Source organism: Loxodonta africana, chromosome 16 (assembly GCF_030014295.1).
Source record: "Loxodonta africana isolate mLoxAfr1 chromosome 16, mLoxAfr1.hap2, whole genome shotgun sequence".
Classification (NCBI taxonomy): Eukaryota; Metazoa; Chordata; class Mammalia; order Proboscidea; family Elephantidae; genus Loxodonta; species Loxodonta africana.
The window spans coordinates 55930230-55950912 of NC_087357.1; the positions used below are offsets into that span (position 1 = coordinate 55930230).

General features: G+C 37.3%; 1 protein-coding gene across 1 annotated transcript in view; it reads left to right on the forward strand.

Annotated features, from left to right (window-relative positions):
• The window catches only part of TFAM (transcription factor A, mitochondrial), a 39841-nt gene extending 21721 nt beyond the window's left edge, over nt 1–18120 (forward strand). The window contains exons 6-7 of the mRNA XM_003409030.4: nt 3776–3832; nt 4314–18120. Of these exons, the coding sequence (XP_003409078.1) occupies nt 3776–3832; nt 4314–4466 (210 nt within the window). The 3' untranslated portion in view covers nt 4467–18120. The remainder of the gene's footprint in view (nt 1–3775; nt 3833–4313) is intronic.
• Nucleotides 18121–20683: the final 2563 nt, after the last annotated feature.

The following is a 20683-nucleotide window of genomic DNA, read 5'->3' on the forward strand; positions in this document are numbered from 1 at the left end:
AGAAAGAAGATCAGTAAAGAAATAGAGGATTTGAACAATGCTATGAACCAACTAGATCTAACAGATGTAGAATAACAACAGCACAGTATACCTTGTTCAGTGCACGTGGATCATTCTCCAAGGTGGACAGTATGTTAGATCACAAGGCAAGTGTCAATAAATTTAAAAAGATTCAAATTATACAAAGTAACTTCTTTGACTATAAGAAATTAATAAAAAATACCCAAATATGTGGAAATAAACAACACACTATTAAAACAACCAGTAGGTCAAAGACGAAATCAAAAGGGAAATCAGAAAATACCTTAGAGATAGATGAAAATGAAAGTACAGCATACTAAAACGTATGGAACACAGTGAAGGCAGTGTTCAGAGGAAAATTTATAGTGATAAATGCTTCTATTAAAAAAGACAGAAGATCTCAAACCAATAACCTGACTTTACACCTTGAGGAACTAGGAAAAGAAGAGCAAACGAAGCCCAAAGCTCCCTGAACGAAGGAAATAACAAAAACCACAGCAGAGAAAAATGAAATAAAGGATAGAAAAACAAGAATCAGTGAGACCAGAAATTGGTGTTTTGAAAAGATCAGTAAAGTTCACAAACTCTTAGCTAGACTGACAAACAGAGATAGCAGGTGCAAATACCTAAAATTAGAAATGAGAGTGGGGACATTACAACCTACCGTACAGAGTTAGAAAGGACCATAAGAAAATAGTATGAACAATTGTATGCCAACAAATTAGAGGAAATGGACAAATTCCTAGGAACACATAAACCTCCTACATTGAGTCAAGAAGACTCAACAGCCCATAACAAGTAAAGATACCGAATCAATAATCAAAAACCTCCCAACAAAGACTGGATGGCTTCACTGAAATGTTTTTGTTTTTATAATTTATTTTATTTTTGTGGTTGAAATTATGCACAGCAGAACATGCAACAATTCAATAGTTTCTGCATGTATAATTCAGTGACATTGATTACATTCTTCAAGGTGTATAACCATTTTCATCCTCTTTTTCCAAGTTGTTCCTCCTCCGTTAACATAAACTCACTGCCACCTAAGTTTTCTATCTCATCTTTTGAGTTGCTGTTGTCAGTTTGATCCCACATAGATAGATCTTAAAACAGCCCAGTGCTCAAGACACATATTCTTTTCTAGCTAAGCTACACTGTTGTTTGGTTTTAAAAAGACTTCAGAGAATATTTTTAGTTTAAGGGGTTTACTGAAATGTTTGGTAGCAGACATTTACAGAAGTAATGACTCCAATCCTTAATTGCTCCAAAAAATGGAAGAGGAGGGAACCCTTCCTAACTTGTACATGAGGCTAGCATTACCCACACCAAAATCAGACAAAAGAATCCGCAAGAAAATTCAGACCAGTATCCATTATGAATACAGACACAAAAATCCTTCACAAAGTAACCAGCAGACCAAACCCAAAGGCATATTAAAAGGATTATATACCATGATCAAGTGGGATTTATCCCAAGAACGTAAGGATGGTTTGGCACTAGAAAATTAATCACTATAATACACCACATGTTTTAGTTATGTAATGCTGCTATTACAGAAACACTGCAGGTGGGTGGCTTTAACAAACAAGTTTATGTTCTCACAGTTTAGAGGCTAGAAGTCTGAATTCAGGGTGACAGCTCTAGGGGAAGGCTTTCTCTGTTGGCTCTGGAGTAAGGTACTTGTCTCTTCAGCCTGTTTCCTGGTTCCTTGGAGATCTCCATGTGTCTTGGCATCTGTCTTAACCTATGTCTGCTCTCCTCGCTTGTCTAATCTCTCTCATATTTCAGAAGAGATTGACTCTACACTAATCCTGCCTCAGTAACACAACAAAGACAGCTGATTCCCAAATGGGATTATAACCAGAGGCATAGAAATTAGGATTTGCAACATATATTTTTGGGGGACATAATTCAACCCATAATACGACATTAATAGAATAAACCATATGATCATCTCAGTTGGCACAGAAAAGGCATTTGACAAAATCCAAACACTCAACAAGCTAAGAATAGACAGGATAATCCTCAGCCTGATAATGGGTACTTACGAAAAACCCACAGCTAACATCATACTCAGTGGGTAAAAAAGACTGAAAGCTTTCCTCTTAAGATCAGGAACAAAACAAGCATGCGTGGTCTCACCACTGCTGTGCGCAGCATTATACTAGCTGGAGCAATTAGGCAAGAAAAAGAAATAAGAGATACTCAAATTGAGGAGAAGAAAGTAAAACTTCCTTTTCACAGATGGCATAATCCTAGATATAGAGGTAACTCCAAAGATTTCACACCTAATAAATGACTTTAGCAAAGTGGCAGGGTACAAGGACACACATTCTGAAAAGGAAATTAAGAAAACAATTCCGTTTACAATAGCATCTAAAAGAGTAAAATACCTAAGAATAAATTTAACCAGGAAGTTGAAAGATTTGTACACTGAAACTATGGAACATTCCTAAAAGAAATTAAAGAAGATCTAAATAAATGGACAGTCCACGTTAATGGATTGAAAGGCTTAATATTGCAAGATGTCAGCACTACCCAAAGCATTCTAGATTCAGTGCAGTCCCCGTTAAAATTCCAACAGCTGTCTTTGCAGAAATTGGAAAAGCTGGTCTTCAAATTTATATTGAATGGCAAGGGGGCCTCAGATAGCCAAAACCAAAACCAAACCAAACCCAGTGCAGTCAAGTTGATTCCGACTCATAGCGACCCTATAGCCAAAGCAATCTTAATGAAAAAGGACAAAGTAGGAGGACTCACACTTCCTGGTTTCAAAACATTCTATAAAGCTAGAGTAATCAAAATAGGCAGATACTGGTATGATGATACGTATATTCCATGACTATATTGGATTCCAGTGGAATAGAATTGAGAGTCTAGAAATAAACCCACACATCTGTAGTCAGTTGATTTTCAACAAGAGTGCTAAGTCCATTCAGTGGTGAAAGAATAGTTTCTTTAGTAAGTAATGCTGGGACAACTGGATTTCCACATGCAAAAGAATGAAACTGGGCGCATAGTTCATACCATATATGAAAACTAACTTATGGACCTACATGTGAGAACTAAAACCATAAAACTCTTCTTCTTCAGTCTTCTTTATTCTTTGCCCAACTTTTGTGTGGACATGAGGTGATTGAAAACCCACCTAAATGTCCATCAGCAGATAAATGAATAAACAAAATATGTCTACACTCAATGGATTGTTCCTCAGTGATAAAGCGAAATGAAGTCCTGATACATGCTACAACATGGATGAACCTTGAAAACATTATGCTGAATAAATCAGTCACAAATGGGCAAATATTGTATGATACCACTTGTATAAAATAGGCATATGTATAGAGACGAAGATTTATTATTGGTTGCCAGTGGTGGGAGGGAGGCAGAAAGGGAGGAGTCATTGCTTAAGGGGCACTGAGTTCCTGTTACGGTGGTTGAATAATTTGGAAGCAGTCATGATGGTTGCACAATAGGTTGAATGTAATCAGTATCATGAATCGTACAGGAAAAAACTTTGAATTGGCAAATATTTTGTTCTCTATATGTATTATCACAAGGTAGGATACTTCATTCAATTTATTCATGTAAATTTTAACAGTTCGATAGTTTTTTAGAGGAAAAAGATGTTAAGAATTGATGAGACTTTCCTTTAATTCTTTATCTGAGTTTTTGTTGTTGAAACAAACAAACAAAAAAAACTAACTACTTGAAGTCCCCGTATCTGCTACTTAAAACATATGTTGTCTTACAGGCAAAGATGAAGACTGTAAATGAAAACTGGAAAAATCTGTCTAGTTCTCAAAAGCAAGTAAGTTGTGTAGTTTTTAGTCTTCAGTTGCAGTGAGAGAATATGTTAGGACAAGGGTTCTTTCATGTGGAAAAAAGCCTTATATTACTAATACCAGTTAAAATATTTTAAAATTATTTTCGTATTCTTAGGCTCAGTTGGGCTTTTCTCTCTTAGTAGTTTTTGACTAGAAATAAAATTTATATTTAAACTAAAGTTACAGTCACTCATAAGCTTTTAGTGTTCACTTTATACACAGTGGCGATCACACCCATCCTCTGCCCCTTTTCAGCACCCCAAGCCCTAAAACTAATTACTTAGCAAATCTTTCTCTCTTAACTTTTTCTCATCTAACTTTTATCTTACAAGAGCATTCCTTCTCCTATCCCTCTTTATGCATGTTCAGCAATAATGTAATTTCTAGAATATATATGGAAGCATATATATAATTACAAAGATTCTCCTCTAAAGAAATCATTTTAATAATTGCACTTTTTTTCAGGTATATATTCAACTTGCTAAAGATGATAAAATTCGTTATGATAATGAAATGAAATTGTGGGAAGCGCAAATGATTGAAGTTGGAAGAAATGATCTTATACGTCGCAAGATGAAGCAGCGAACAAAAGATGGCACTGGGAATGTTAAAATATAAGATTGAGTTATGTTCATCACGGATAGGCTCAAGAAACCAATTAAGTCTCAATACTTGAAGCTGTTGTAAAATTAGAAAGGATAAAGTTGGCAAACATTTTATATTCCTTTTTCTTTAAGCTCATGGACTTTTGCTGATGTAATACATCTTGTATTAGTACCTTGTTTTGGAAAACCCAAACAAATAAGTTCATGCTAAATTTATTTTGTGTTTAGAAACTACTGAGGGTCACAATAATCCATGCAAATGCAGCAGTGAATTGTTTACCTTTATCAAGGTATATCAGACTGTGAACTTTTTTTTATACTGGATGATGGCTATGGCAAGATTTGTCTTGCTTCATTATGTTAGGGAAGCAGGAGTTTGCTTTCAAAAAAACTGTCCTCAGTTATAGAAGCCACAGTGTTTATAATGTAATTGTGTATTAAAAAAAAAAAAAAGCCAGAACCCATCTAGGAAAATTCTAATTATAATTCATGTTATATTCAGAGTTGATGACTGTACATGCAGGTGATCTTTGGTCTCAGTTGCAACTTTTATAAAAGGGAGTGAGAAATTAATTATAAACTTTTTCTTCATTGGTTTTTTCCTAAGTAAAACCTAATTATATACCAAATCTATGCATATTATTTTATATACATAAATAAAATTATGCATAGAATAAAAATTTTAATCTTTGTTTAATTTTACATGTCTCCAAATTATGTTTTAAAGTGAAACATTTGTTTTACAGGTTCGTTCTTTTTTTTAACTAGGGAATTTTTTTTTCTTTTTTTTCTCTCATGTGATTATATTTATCCATAGAGAGTATGTCTGGTATAAGTTTTAAAATAAGAGATTTAGAAAACAAAAATCTCCAAAGTCTCTAGACCTTGAAGCTGTAATTTCTAAACATCTTGCATAACATATAAAGGCCTGTATAAGTGGATGACCAAGTATGGCCCATGGACCAGATGTCTGTGGGACAAATGCAGCCCACTGCCTGCTTGTCATGGCCTGTGAACTAATAACTGGTGGCATTTTTAAATGGTTAAAAAAAGACTATTTCATGATACATGAAAATTAATATGAAACTCAAATTTCAGTGTCCATAAATAAATACAGTTTTATTAGAACACAGCCATGTTCATTCTTATTGCCTATGGCTGCTTTTGTGTTATAACAACAGAGGTGCATAGTTGCTAGAGAGACTTTGTAGCCCATAGAGCCTAAAGTTTTTCTATCTGGCTCTTTTACCTAAAACATTTGCCAACCCATGGTTTATTGTATGCTGTAATGTGACTGATGTGCCATGTGTCGATATGTTGAGAAATTTTTTCCAACTCTTTGAGAAGTTCTTTTTTTGGAATCGTTGTCACTCTTTTCCTAAAAGGCAAAAGATCAAGTCACTAAGCTAAACAAACTGGCTCCTTAGTATTAGCAAGGAAAATAATCTTTAGTTTTAAGTTATGTTGATCTATGTAGTGTGGAATGAGATTCTTTCAAATTGTCTGCTATGGCGCGGTCAAATGTATCTTAAGAATTTTCCTGCTAGCACATATCACAAAAACCTTACTGTCTTTAGCATTTGTTTATCCTTTTAGAAGAGTCAGGTAGCGGTTTTCAAAATTCATGCCATCTTTTTGAGCAGAGTAATTAATCTGTCATCACAGGGATAGGATAACTCAATGTGTATGCATTTGGTATGTTATGCAAAATATCTAGAAATTGTAGATTCTAGACCTTTAGAAACACTTGGAAGATTTTTGTTGATTGTGGATAGAAAAGAAAAAAGTGGCAAAAGATGACTTGTTATACACTGAACTTGACAAAGGTAGTGACTGAAGAGAAAAATTTAGCTTAAGTGGAAACATAAGATTAAAATATATGAAGTTCAATATTTTCAAACATCTTTGAATATAGGACAAAGTCTGCAATTTGTAAAATAGGTACCATGGGTCTGAGGCCAGAGTAGTTGGAACTGAGTGGGAGATGTGCTAGTGTCTGTCATAGTTTTTCTCAATTGGGTTTCCAGGAGAGAATCCCTGGTTTCCTATGGCTTCCATTGTTTGTAATGAATTGACTTCTCTTCTGTGCATCTAGAATGCTTCTAATTATGTACCATTCCCAGGAGAGTGAAAATCATCACTCAAATCATTTGCTGGGTTGTGTGCTTCAGATGAACCCAGGGAGAATATAGGAGTCAGCAACTGTAATGAATATTGCTGATTGAGTGAGGTAGAGAAATGAGTTCTATAAACTCCTACAGGACAAATGTGGTATAAAATTTCTGCTCTGAGGTTTTTTTAGAATTTAACCACTTAACACATTCAAATCAGTCTTCTCAAATACATTGGCAAGTTCAGCATCCAGAAAGTTCTAAAGTATTTACAGATAAATATAGGGAAAAAAAGATATGTAAAACAGAAGAGCCAGAGCAAAACCATCCTATGATAATAATCAGATTTTATTTGGTTTTCTTTGTTCCTGAAAGAATATCATTTTTAATACGTTAAAGAATAGGATAATCTAATTCTAAATCTTAATAACTTCAGTACATGTGAAAGACTGGCATTGCCATATACCAAGTGCCATCTGGTTGTAACAATATACATAAATTGTTAAAAGAATAATAGCACCAATAACCAGTGGCCTTTCATATGAAGCTTTTTTAGACTTAAATAGACCCAAGAAAGTAGTTGCTGTAGGAGCTAAATGAGGGTGTTAGTGGGGAAGATGCTGAGGAAATGAAAGAAAACGGTTGATGAGGTTATGGTAAGTTCTGAGCAGACACGTTTATCTTTTTGTTCATTGGAGTGGCAATGGTTTTTTTTTTCTGAAATAATTTGTTGGGAAGGGAGAGAGGATTATGTGTTTATTTTGATGTTTACTTAAAGGATACTGTATATAAATTTAGACTACTGTAATCATGTAACTTTGCAGTTGCTTTTGGCAAACTCCTTTTTTATAAATGCCATTTTTTACAAGGTCGGTGTTTTTTTTTCTGTTTGCTCTGAATGTGTATATTTAGATTTCTCAATTTCAAAATTAATTACTGTACTATATGTGGATTTCAAGTAACTAGAAAATTCTGTTGGTTTTGCTGACATTTACTGTACCTAAAATTTGTCTTCACCAGAGTGTGCTGAAGCAGCAGAAGGAAGTTTTTATGTGCTTAGGTTATACTATTGATTAGTTTCTCTTAATTTTACCCATCTTTACTATAAGAATATTCTCTCCCTTTCATCCCCTCACAGCTACTCTCCCTCCTTCTCTTCACAGCACAAAGCTATCACAGACAAATTTGGAAATGTTATTAGCACAGACTGTGTGTTTTGAAATTTTAAAGCAATAATATGTCTTTTTCAATTGAACCTCTGGGAAGAAAAGAAAATGAACTTAGTTACTACTTTGAATTTGTAAAACTATACAAAGCAAGTATCAGTATCATTAGTCTACATTGTTCACAAATAAAATACTTACAGTAATTGATTAAATCACTTTTTATAAAATTGATTAAATCACTTTTTATAAAATTGATTATATTTAATGGAAAATTTATAAAATACAACACCATTCTGTAGTTCATTTAAAAAATATTAGCTAAAGACCTAAATATCTAAAATTGACCCTAAACAAGAATTTTAAGTAAGCTAAATATTTTTAGAAATCACCGTTACATAATTGTCTCTGATTTATACATGTGATGTACAAGAAAATATTTGATTTATCATTTTATACCTGTACTAAACTTATTTAAAATGCAGCTCATTTTGTCTTTTTTCTCCCCCTAGTCATACTTAAGATGGGAGGAATGGAAGGCAGTACATAATTTTGACAGTGACATTTTACGGTGTTGTTAGGTGCCTTATAGTCGGTTCTGACTCGTAGCGACCTTACATGCAACAGAACAAAACACTGCCCAGTCCTGCACCATCCTCACAGTCTTTCAATGTTGCAGCCACTGTGTCAGTTCATCTTGTTGAGAGTCTTCCTCCTTTTGCTGACCGTCTCCTTTACCAAGCATAATGTCATTCTTCAGGGACTGGCCCCTCCTGATAACATGTCCAAAGTATGTGAGATGAAGTCTCACCATCTGTGTTTCTGAAGGAGCATTTTGGCTGTACTTCTTCCAGGACAGATTTGTTTATTCTTATGGCAGTCCACGGTAATGTATATTCAGTATTACCCAACACCATAATTCAAAGAAGTCAATTCTTTGGTCTTCCTTATTCATCGTCTAGCTTTCACATGCATATGAGGTGATTGAAAATACCATGGCTTGGGTCAGGTGCACCTTAGCCCTTAAAGTGACATCCTTGCTTTTCAACACTTTAAAGAGGTCTTTGCAGCAGATTTGCCCAGTGCAGTGTGTCGTTTGGTTTCTTGACTGCTGCTTCCATGGATGTTGGTTGTAGATCCAAGTAAAATGAAAACCTTGACAACTTCAATCGTTTCTCCATTTACCATGATGTTGATTATTGGTCCAGTTGTTGAGGATTTTTGTGTTCTTTATCTTGAGGCACAGTCCATACTGAAGCTTGTAGTCTCTCATATTCATCAGTAAGTGCTTCGAGTCCTCTTCACTTTCAGCAAACAGGGTTGTGTCATCTGCATAACGTAGGTTAATGAGTCTTCCTCCAATCCTGATGCCTAGTTCTTCCTGTAGTCTAGCTTCTTGGATTATTTGCTCAACATATAGATTGAATAAGTATGCTAACTGCACATTAAAAAAGAGAGCTTTGTTTATACTAATTACTAAGGTTTTAACTGGAAATTTGGTGCATTGAATGTTGGGTACGTTAAGTGATGGGAGGTGAGGTCCAAATTTATTAATCACTGAGGAATTGTTGAAACATTACGACCTTCCTTCTACTCAATTCTGAATGTTTTTCCCCCATTCACAGCCAGAACTGGTGAGCTACACCTTCCTACCCCCACAGCGTGATGGAAGCTCTACTCTGGTTGGTTGAGAAGAAGGCTTTCTCTCCCCAGATCCCATTGTAGGGCTGTGGTTTCTCCCTGGGCAAGGCAGGTGATCAGCCTCTCATATATCATGCCTCTAGCTCCATGTTGTTGTTGACCAGACCATAAAAATAGCTCCTTAGTTCGCCCTAAGAAGATTGACTTTAGTTGCAAGAAATTGTTGGAAAATTCAAGCCTAGTACACTGATGAAATAATGGAGATCTTTGTGATGGTGTTAGCTGTGGGTAGTTCACAGGTGCCCTTAATCGGGCTGAGAAACTTCCCTTCTATTTCAGTTCATTGAGTGCATCTATCACCTATCACGAAAGTGTGTTGTTTCTTGTAAATTCTTTTTTTTTACATCTAGGTGATCATGTGGTTTTTGTCCTTTATTCTGTTGTTAATGTGCTGTTACAATTTATTTTTAGATATTAAATAATCCTTGAATTTCTGGGATAAATTCCACTTAATAATGGTTTATTTTTTTATGTTGCTGGATTCAGTTTGCAGTTTCTGAGGATTATTGCATTGATATCATAAATTTATTCATCTGTAGGTATCTTGTTTTGTAATGTCTTTGCTTTTGGTATCAGGGTAATACTGCCTCAGACTGAGTTGGGAAGTGCTTTCTCTTTTGTTTATTAGAAGAGTTTGTGAAAGATTGATGTTAATTCTTCTTTAAATGTTTGGTAGAATTAAGTTTTAAAATTATTAATTCAGTCTCTTGTTATACCTCTTTTTAGATATTCTGTATCTTCTTGAGTCTGTTTTAGTAGTTTGTGTCTTTCTAGCAATTTGCCTGTCTTATCTAAACTTATCTGAACTGTCCCACCACGTGTCTGTCAGTTTGTCGTACTGTGGGGGCTTGTGTGTTGCTGTGATGCTGGAAGCTATGCCACCAGTATTCAGACACCAACAGGGTCACCCATGGAGGACAGGTTTCAAACGAGCTTCCAGACTAAGACAGACTAGGAAGAAGGACCTGGCAGTCTACTTCTGAAAAGCATTAGCCAGTGAAAACCTTATGAGTAGCAGCGGAACATTGTCTGATATAGTGCTGGAAGATGAGACCCCCAGGTTGGGAGGCACTCAAAAGATGACTGGGGAAGAGCTGCCTCCTCAAAGTAGAGTCGACCTTAAAGACGTGGATGAAGTAAAGCTTTTGGGACCTTCATTTGCTGATGTGGCACTACTCAGAATGAGAAGAAACAGCTGCAAACATCCATTAATAATTGGAACCTGGAATGTACGAAGCATGAATCTAGGAAAATTGGAAATCGTCAAAAGTGAAATGGAAAGCATAAACATCGATAACTTAGGCATTAGTGAGCTGAAATGGACTAGTATTGGCCATTTTGAATCAGACAATCATATAGTCTACTATGCTGGGAATGACAACTCGAAGAGGAATGGTGTTGCATTCATCGTCAAAAAGAAGGTTTTAAGATCTATCCTGAAGTACAACGCTGTCAGTGATAGGATAATATCCATACGCCTACAAGGAAGACCAGTTAATACAACTATTATTCAAATTTATGCACCAACCACTAAGGCCAAAGATGAGAAATTCGAGATTTTTATCAGCAGCTGCAGTCTGAAATTGATCGAACGTGCAATCAAGATGCATTGATGATTACTGGTGATTGGAATGCAAAAGTTGGAAACGAAGAAGGATCAGTAGTTGGAAACTATGGCCTTGGTGATAGAAACAATGCTGGAGATCGAATGATAGAATTTTGCAAGACCAATGACTTCTTCATTGCAAATACCTTCTTTCACCAACATAAATGGCGACTCTACACATGGACCTCACCGGATGGAACACACAGAAATCAAACTGACTACATCTGTGGAAAGAGACAATGGAAAAGCTTAATATCATCAGTCAGAGCAAGGCCAGGGGCCGACTGTGGAACAGACTATCAATTGCTCATATGCAAGTTCAAGTTGAAACTGAAGAAAATCAGAGCAAGCCCACGAGAGCTAAAATATGACCATGAGTATATCCCACCTGAATTTAGAGACCATCTGAAGAATAGATTTGACCCATTGAACACTAGTGACCGCAGACCAACAAGTTGTGGAATGACATCAAGGACATCATCCACGAAGAAAGCAAGAGGTCACTGAAAAGACAGGAAAGAAAGAAAAGACCAAGATGGATGTCAGAGGAGACTCTGAAACTTGCTGTTGAGTGTCGAGCAGCTAAAGCAAAAGGAAGAATTGATGAAGTAAAAGAACTGAACAGAAGATTTCAAAGGGCCTTGCGAGAAGACAAAGTAAAGTATTATAATGACGTGCAAAGAGTTTGAGATGGAAAACGAAAAAGGAAGAACACGCTCGGCATTTCTCAAGCTGAAAGAACTGAAGAAAAAATTCAAGCGTCAAGTTGCAATAGTGAAGGATTCCATGGGAAAAATATTAAACGATGTAGGAAGCATCAAAAGAAGATGGAAGGAATACACAGAGTCATTATTCCAAAAAGAATTAGTCGATATTCAACCATTTCAAGAGGTGGCATATGATCAGGAACCTATGGTACTGAAGGGAGAAGTCCAAGCTGCTCTGAAGGCATTGGCAAAAAACAAGGCTCCGGGAATTGATGGAATATCGATTGAGATGTTTCAACAAACAGATGCAGTGCTGGAGGTGCTCACTTGTCTATGCCAAGAAATATGGAAGACAGCTTGCTGGCCAACTGACTGAAAGAGATCCTTATTTATGTCTATTCCCAAGAAAGGTGATCCAACCGAATGTGGAAATTATAGAACAATACCATTAATATCACACGCAAGCAAAATTCTGCTGAAGATCATTCAAAAATGGCTGCAGCAGTATATCGACAGGGAACTGCCAGAAATTCAGGCCAGTTTCAGAAGAGGACATGGAACCAGGGATATCATTGCTGATGTCAGATGGATCCTGGCTGAAAGCAGAGAATACCAGAAGGATGTTTACCTGTGTTTTATTGATTATGCAAAGGCATTTGACTGTGTGGATCATAACAAACTATGGAAAGCACTGCAAAGAATGGGAATTCCAGAACACTTAATTGTTCTCATGAGGAACCTTTATATAAATCAAGAGGCAGTTGTTCGGACAGAACAAGGGGATACTGATTGGTTTAAAGTCAGGAAATGTGTGCGTCAGGGTTGTATTCTTTCACCATACCTATTTAATCTGTATGCTGAACAAATAATCCGAGAAGCTGGACTATATGAAGAAGAATGGGATATCAAGATTGGAGGAAGACTTATTAACAACCTGCGTTATGCAGATGACACAACCTTGCTTGCTGAAAGTGAAGAGGACTTAAAGCACTTACTAATGGAGATCAAAGACCACAGCCTTCAATATGGATTACACCTCAACATAAAACAAAAATCCTCAGAACCAGACCAGTGAGCAACATCATGATAGAGAAAAGATTGAAGTTGTGAAGGATTTCATTTTACTTGAATCCACAATCAACAGCCACGGAAGCAGCAGTCAAGAAATCAAAAGACACATTGCATTGGGCAAATCTGCTGCAAAGGACCTCTTCAAAGTGTTGAAGAGCAAGGATGTCACCCTGAAGACTAAGGTGCACCTGACCCAAGCCATGGTATTTTCAATCCCATCATATGCATGTGAAAGCTGGACAATGAATAAGGAAGACCGGAGAAGAGTTGACGTCTTTGAATTGTGGTGTTGGCGAAGAATATTGAATATATACCATGGACTGCCAAAAGAACAAACAAATCTGTCTTGGAAGAAATGTGGCCAGAATGCTCCTTAGAGGCAAGGATGGTGAGACTGCGTCTTACATACTTTGGACATGTTGTCAGGAGGGATCAGTCCCTGGAGAAAGACATCATGCTTGGCAGAGTACAGGGTCAGCGGAAAAGAGGAAGACCCTCAACAAGGTGGATGGACACAGTGGCTGCAACGATGAGCTCAAGCATAACAACGATTTTAAGGATGGCGCAGGACCAGGCAGTGTTTCGTTCTGTTGTGCAGAGGGTTGCTATGAGTCGGAACTGACTCGACGGCACCTAACAACAACAACAACATCTAAACTCTCTAGTTTGTTGGTTGATAGTGATTGCCCTGTCTTTGAGTTCTGATTCTACTAATTCGAATCTTTTTTTCTTGGTCAGTATTAATGGGGACAGACAGGTGAGACATCAGTAATGTGAGTGTGGATATAGGACCTAAGATGTCAGTATAGGCAGACGCTGGGTTGTAGTATCCATAATCGGGTGTTCAGTTAGAAGTAAGTGTGCAGGATTGAATTGGAACCAGATCATATTCCGGAACCAGGAGAGCAGAATGAAGAATTACATCTGCCTGGAGTCTGAGATTCATCAAAACCAGTTTTTAATCAAACTGAAGTTTGAGTAAGAATCATCTGCAAAACATGTAAAATGTAAATCCCTGTGTGTCTCTCAGTAAGTCAAAAAGAACCCCAAGTGATTCTGTTGCAAATGGAATATTGACCACAATTTGAAAAACACTGATGTGTAACCATCAAAAAGACCAATTTAATGATCAACCAGCGAGCTCCTACCCCTCTGTTAAATCTAGGATAGGTCTTCATGTAAGAACTGAGTGAGGTTATCTGCTAGGAGTAGAACCATACCAAGTCTCTGGGGAGTCTTGTCATCCTCTAAATCAGTGGTTCTCAACCTGGGAGTGGGGCGAGGTGGGCAGTTTTGCCCCTCATGGCATTTGGCATTTGTCTTGAAACATTTTTAATTGTTACTACTGGGGGATGCTACTGGCATGTAGTGATAGTGGCATCTTTCTCAAGGATGCTATTAAACATAATACAATATGCAGGGTAGTCCCTACAACAAAGAATTATCCAGTCCAAAATGTTGACCTTGCTGCTGTTGAGAAAACCTGCCCTAAGTCCTGTACTAACATACAATCTGAGAATAAACAGAAGAGTAATTGTTAGCAATATTCAAGAGACATAGTTAAGGTAGTTCTAACTCAGTCTCTTTGGAGCTGCTACCATTAGCAATATCCACAGCACCACCCAAAGAAATACTAAAGTATATGGGGAGAAAAGAATTAAGGGGAGGGCATACAGTTGAGACAGCACAATCCCAGGAGCTCCTCTGAAGTCTTTTCCATGAAGACTAATCCATAAAGGCAGCTATTTGCATGGTTTTAGAGGTCCTTGTAGAAAGTGACCAGTAGGTCACATTTTACAAAGTACTTGCACATTTCTTAGCTTATCCTTTGTCTTGGGAGATAAACAGGCTGCATTGTTTCCTGTGGCTGCTGTAATAAAATACCACAAACTTGGCAATTTAAGATGACAGAAGTTCTCTCAATTCTGGAGCTAGAAGTTCAAAGTTAAGATGCCTTCAGAGCCACACTCCCTGCAGAGGCACTAGAGGAGAATAGTTTCTTGCCTTTTCCAGCTTCTGCAGCACTCCTTGGCTTGTGGTCACATCTCTTTGCTCCACCTTTACGTCCCCTTCTCTCCGTATGTGTCTCAAAACTTCCTCTGCCTTGATTGCATGTAGGCCCAAGGATAACGCAGGATAAACTACTCCACTTCAGATCCTTAATCACATCTTTTGTCATGTAAGGTAATACTCTTTTGCCATATTGGGTAATATTCACAGGCCCTGGGGATTAGGACAGGAACATATCCTACTGGGGACCATCATTCAGCTCAATACAACAGGGCAACTCCTATTTTACAGACTACTATTTGTTAGGTCACATGGTTAGTAAATTGTGAAATTTAGCTTAGAACTCAAATCCTAGTTCCCTCTTTCATCACTAAACTGAATCAAAAGAAACAAGAATGAAAAAAAAGGTAAGGCACCAATAGAGAATGAAGAAGAAACAAGGAAGCAGAAAAATAAAAATGTAGATTTTAGACAGTAAGCAAAAAGAACTGTTGCTGTAAAAAAAGACCAACATGAGCCCAGGGAAAATTGCCAGTTAATAAATAATTGAATTACTCTCATCTGTGGATTTTATTTGTCACCACACCTCCTGTGTGGTTTGGTGTTCCCGGCCTGGAACTACCTACAGCGGAGGTAATTTCATTTACTTATAACAGCTGGCACGATGTCTTGCAGATAACAGCACTTCAGCATTGGAAGTACGCATCAGCATACATGTTTGTGCTATAGTAGATATTCTATATCTATAAGGCCTTGTTGATTTGGTATTTTTATAAACCTTGCAGGTAGTTAATTGCCAGAAGACTAACACTCCAAGAAAATGGTAAACAACGCAGCTTTCATTTTTTCTAGTCCTTGTCTAACACTCCACTGACAGAGACCACTATCTTCTGGGAGCTTTATAGAACATTTTTATTCTCGCCTACCCCAGACCAATTAAAATCAATCTCTAAGCATCCTCAAATTTTTCTACTTTTCAAATCCACAGTTTAAAATTGATATGTAAAATTTCATAACTTTGAAAGAGTTGTAAAGGATTAAATTTCTAGTGTATTGTAAATATTGACATTTGAAAAGAAGTCACATTCTTTAAATGTATCTCATGGACTTTAAATACTGTAGTGTAACAAACTAACATTTGGAAATTTGGAAAATTTCTCATTCTTTTCTATTCCACTCCCTTCATAGAATTTTCTCCTAATGTAATACATGCTTGAAGACCTTTTATTTATCACCTTATCATAATTCCCTGGTTCAACATTATGTATATAAATTGAGACTGAACTTTTAAAATGCCCTGTGACCATATGCTTTAAGTATTTAAAATTTCTGGATTGTATGATCATTGTAATTGCTATTAGAATACAATTGATCAAAACAACTTTAAGATATTCGGGGGGACAAAAAACAAATTTCCATCAATGGATGAAAGAATGAACTAAATACGTGTATTCATTTCATACAATGGAAGGCTCAATGAAAGTAAATGAACTATTTATCTTAGTATAGATGAATCTCAAAAGCATCCTGTTGAGTGAAAGATATAAAAGGCACAACACATTGTATGTACTATACCCACCATGTGTCTGTCAATTTGTCATACTGTGGTAGCTTGTGTGTTGCTGTTGTAGCATGACTCAAAATGAAAAGAAACAGCTGCAAACATCCATTAATAATTGGAACATGGAATGTACAAAGTATGAACCTAGGAAAGTTGGAAGTTGTCAAAAATGAAATGGAATGCATGAACATCGATATCCTAGGCATTAATGAGCTGAACTGGACTGGTATGGGCCATTTTGAATCAGATAATCATATGGTCTACTATGCTGGGAATGACATATTGATGAGGAGTGGCATTGTGTTCATCATCAAAAAACATTTCAAGATCTATCTTGAAGTACAATGCTGTCATTGATAGGATAATATCCAAACATCTACAAGGAAGACCAGTTAATATAACTATTACTCAAATTTACGCACCAAATACTAAGGCCAAAGATGAAGAAATTGAGTGTTTTTTACAAACTTATGGAGTCTGAAATGGGTCAAACATGCAATCAAGATGCATTGGTAATTACTGGCAATTGGAATGCAAAAGTTGGAAACAAGAAGGGTTTGTAGTTGGAAAATAAGGCTTTGGTGATAAAAATGATGCTGGAGATTGCATGACAGAATTTTGCAAGACGAACAATTTCTTCATTGCCACTGCCTTTTTTCAGCAACATAAACGGTATCTGTACATGTGAACCTCACCAGAAGGAATACACGGGAATCAAATTGACTACATCTGTGGAAAGAGAAAATGGAAAATCTCAACATCATCAGTCAGAACAAGGCTAGGAGCAAGCTGTGGAACAGACCATCCATTGCTCATATCAAGTTGAAGCTGAAGAAAATTAGAACAAGTCCATGAGAGCCAAAGTATGACCTTGAGTTTATCCCACTGAATTTAGAGACCATCTCAAGAATAGATTTGATGCATTGAACATTCATGACCAAAGACCAGACGAGTTGTGGGATGACATCAAGGACATCACACATGAAGAAAGCAAGAGGTCATTAAAAAGATAGGAAAGAAAGAAAAGACCAAAATGGATGTCAGAAAAGACTCTAAAACTTGCTCTTGAACATCGAGTAACTAAAGCAAAAGAAGAAATGATGAAGTAAAAGAGCCGAACAGAAGATTTCAAAGGGCAGCCTGAGAAGACAAAGTATTATAATGAAATGTGCAAAGACTTGAAGATAGAAAACCAAAAGGGATGAACACGCTTACCTTTTCTCAAGCTGAAAAAGCTGAAGAAAAATTCAGGCCTCAAGTTGCATTATTGAAGGATTCTATGGGGAAAATATTAAAGCAGGAAGCATCAAAAGAAGATGGCAGGAATACACAAAGTCACTACCTAAAAGAATTGGTCGACATTCAGCCATTTCAGGAGGTAGCATATGATCAAGAGCTGATGGTACTGAAGAAAGAAGTCCAAGCTGCACTGAAGGCATTGGTAAAAAACAGGGATCCAGGAATTAATACCAATTGAGATGTTTCAATCAATGGATGCAGCACTGGAGGTACTTACTCATCTATGCTAAGAAATTTGGAAGACAGTTACCTGGCTTGCTGACTGGAAGAGATCCATATTTGTGCCCATCCCCCAAAAACGTGATCCAACAGAATGGGAAATTATCAAAAAATATTAATATTACACAGAAATAAAATTTTGCTGAAGATAATGCAAAAATGATTCCAGCAGTACATAGACAGGGAACTGCCAGAAATTCAATCCAGGTTCAGAAGAGGACATGGAACAAGGGATATGATTGCTGATGTCAGATGGATCCTGGCTGAAAGCAGAGAATACCAGAAAGATGTTTACCTGTGTTTTATTGACTATGCTAAGGCATTTGACTCTATGGATCATAATAATTTATGGATAACATTGTGAAGGATGAGAACTCAGAACACTTAATAGTACTCGTGAGAAACCTGTACATAGACCAAGAGGCAGTTGTTCGAACAGAACAAGGGGATACAGTGTGGTTTAAAGAAGGGTGTGCATCAGGGTTGAATTCTTTCACCATACTTATTCAATCTGTATGCTGTGCAAATAACCTGAGAAACTGGACTATATGAAGAAGAACGTGGCATCGGGATTGGAGGAAGACTTATTAACCTGCTGTAGGCAGATGACACAACCTTGCTTGCTGAAAGTGAAGAGGGATTGAAGCACTTGCTGATGAAGATCAAAGACCACAGCCTTCAGTATGGATTACACCTCAACAAAAAGAAAACAAAAATCCTCACAACTGGACCAATTAGCAACGTCATGATAAATGGAGAAAAGATTGAAGTTGTCAAGGATTTCATTTTTCCTGGATCCACAGTCAATGACCATGGGAGCAGCAGTTAAGAAATCAAACGAAGTATTGGGTGGAAACCCTGGTGGCGTAGTGGGTAAGAGCTACAGCTGCTAACCAAAAGGTCAGCAGTTAGAATCCACCAGGTGCTTCTTGGAAACTGTATGGGGCAGTTCTACTCTGTTCTATAGGGTCGCTATGAGTCAAACTCGACAGCACACAGCAACAACACTGTATTGGGCAAATCTGCTGCAAAAGACCTGTTTAAAATGTTCAAAAGCAAAGATGTCACTTTAAGGACTAAGGTACACCTGACCCAAGTCATGATGTTTTCAGTTGCCTCATATCCATGTGAAAGCTGGACAATGAATAAAAAAGACCAAAGAGGAACTGACATATTTGAATTACGGTGTTGCCAGAGTGTTGAACATACCATAGACTGCCAGAAGAATGAACAAATCTGTCCTGGAAGAAGTACAGCCAGAATGCTCATTAGAAGCGAAGATAACGAGACTTCGTCTCGTGTACTTTGGACATGCTATCAGCGGAGACCAGTTCCTGGAGAAGAACATCATGCTTGGTAGAGGGTCAGTGAAAAAGAAAGACCTTCAAAGAGACGACACCTAACAACAACAGCAACATACTACATAATTTACTCATGTTAATTATTTATTATCATTAGGATACAAACTCCACGAGAGAGGAGGGATATTTGTTTTATTCTCTGCTGGGCTCCTGCACCTAGAATTGTCTCTGGGACATATTCGGCACTCAGTAAATGTTTGTTAAATAAAATAATGAACGAAGTGGACTTAAAACCAAAGCCTTTTCAAGTTTGTATATTCTTTGGGTCAGTAAAGTCCCTTGTACAACATTGAAACCCCTCCAGAGACTTCTTGGAGCCCTAGTTGCACAGTGATTAAGAGCTTAGGCTGCTAACCAAAATGTTGGCAGTTTGAATCCACCAGCTGCTCCTTGGAAACCCTATAGGGCAGTTATACTCCGTCCTATAGGGCTGTTGTGAGTCGGAATTGACTCCACAGCAACAGGTTTTTTTTAGAGACTTCTCAGAGTCCTGGTGACTTGTTTGAGCCTTGGTGGCACAGTAGTTAATAAGAGCTCGGCTGGTAACCAAAGGGTCGGCAGTTTGAATCAACCAGGTGCTCCTTGGAAGCCCTATGGGGCAGTTCTACTCTGCACTTTAGGGTCCCTATGAGTCAGAATTGACTTGACAGCAATGGGTAGGAACTTCTAGTGTAGCCCTAATGGTGCAGTTATTGAACTCTTGGCAGCAAACCGAAAGGTCGGTGGTTTGAACCCACCAGCTGCTCTTCAGGAGAAAGATGTGGCAGTCTGCTTCTGTAAAGATTACAGCATTGGAAACCCTATGGGGCAGTTTTACCCTGTCTTATAGGTGGCTATGAGTCAGAATTGACACGACAGCAACAGTTTTTTTTTTTTTTTTTTTTGGAAGTTCTGTGAGAGTACACTGTTTGAAACAAAACTCCCTCAGTTCAGAGAGGCTGGTCCAGTGCTTTGGTTTTTTTTTTTTTGTTTTTTTTTTTGAGACAATCCCAGCAGGTTATCAACAATATGGAATTCAGGAGTACTCAGCATAGCCATCTGATGAAATAACTCCAGTGATACCCCCAGGATCTTAAATGTTAGGTAGGGCTGGCTGGATTAGAGTTATATGCATTTGGAATTTTGATAGGTGGTGCCAATTTGTCCTCCACAGAGGTACTACCAATTATATGCCCGATAGCAATGTGTTTTTACTACATAGTTTTTTGGTGGCTGCATATTATTCTACTGTAGGGATTAAAAAAATTTATTTAACCTATATCTTGTTTGTGACCATTGAAATTGTTTCTCTGCATTTATTTAGCTCTCAAAGCCACACAATTTTATTATACTGACTAAATTACTCAACATGTGGAATTTCACAATCTTAGGAGGATCCTTGTGGTTGGTTTATTATTGTCATTATCATAACAACAACACTA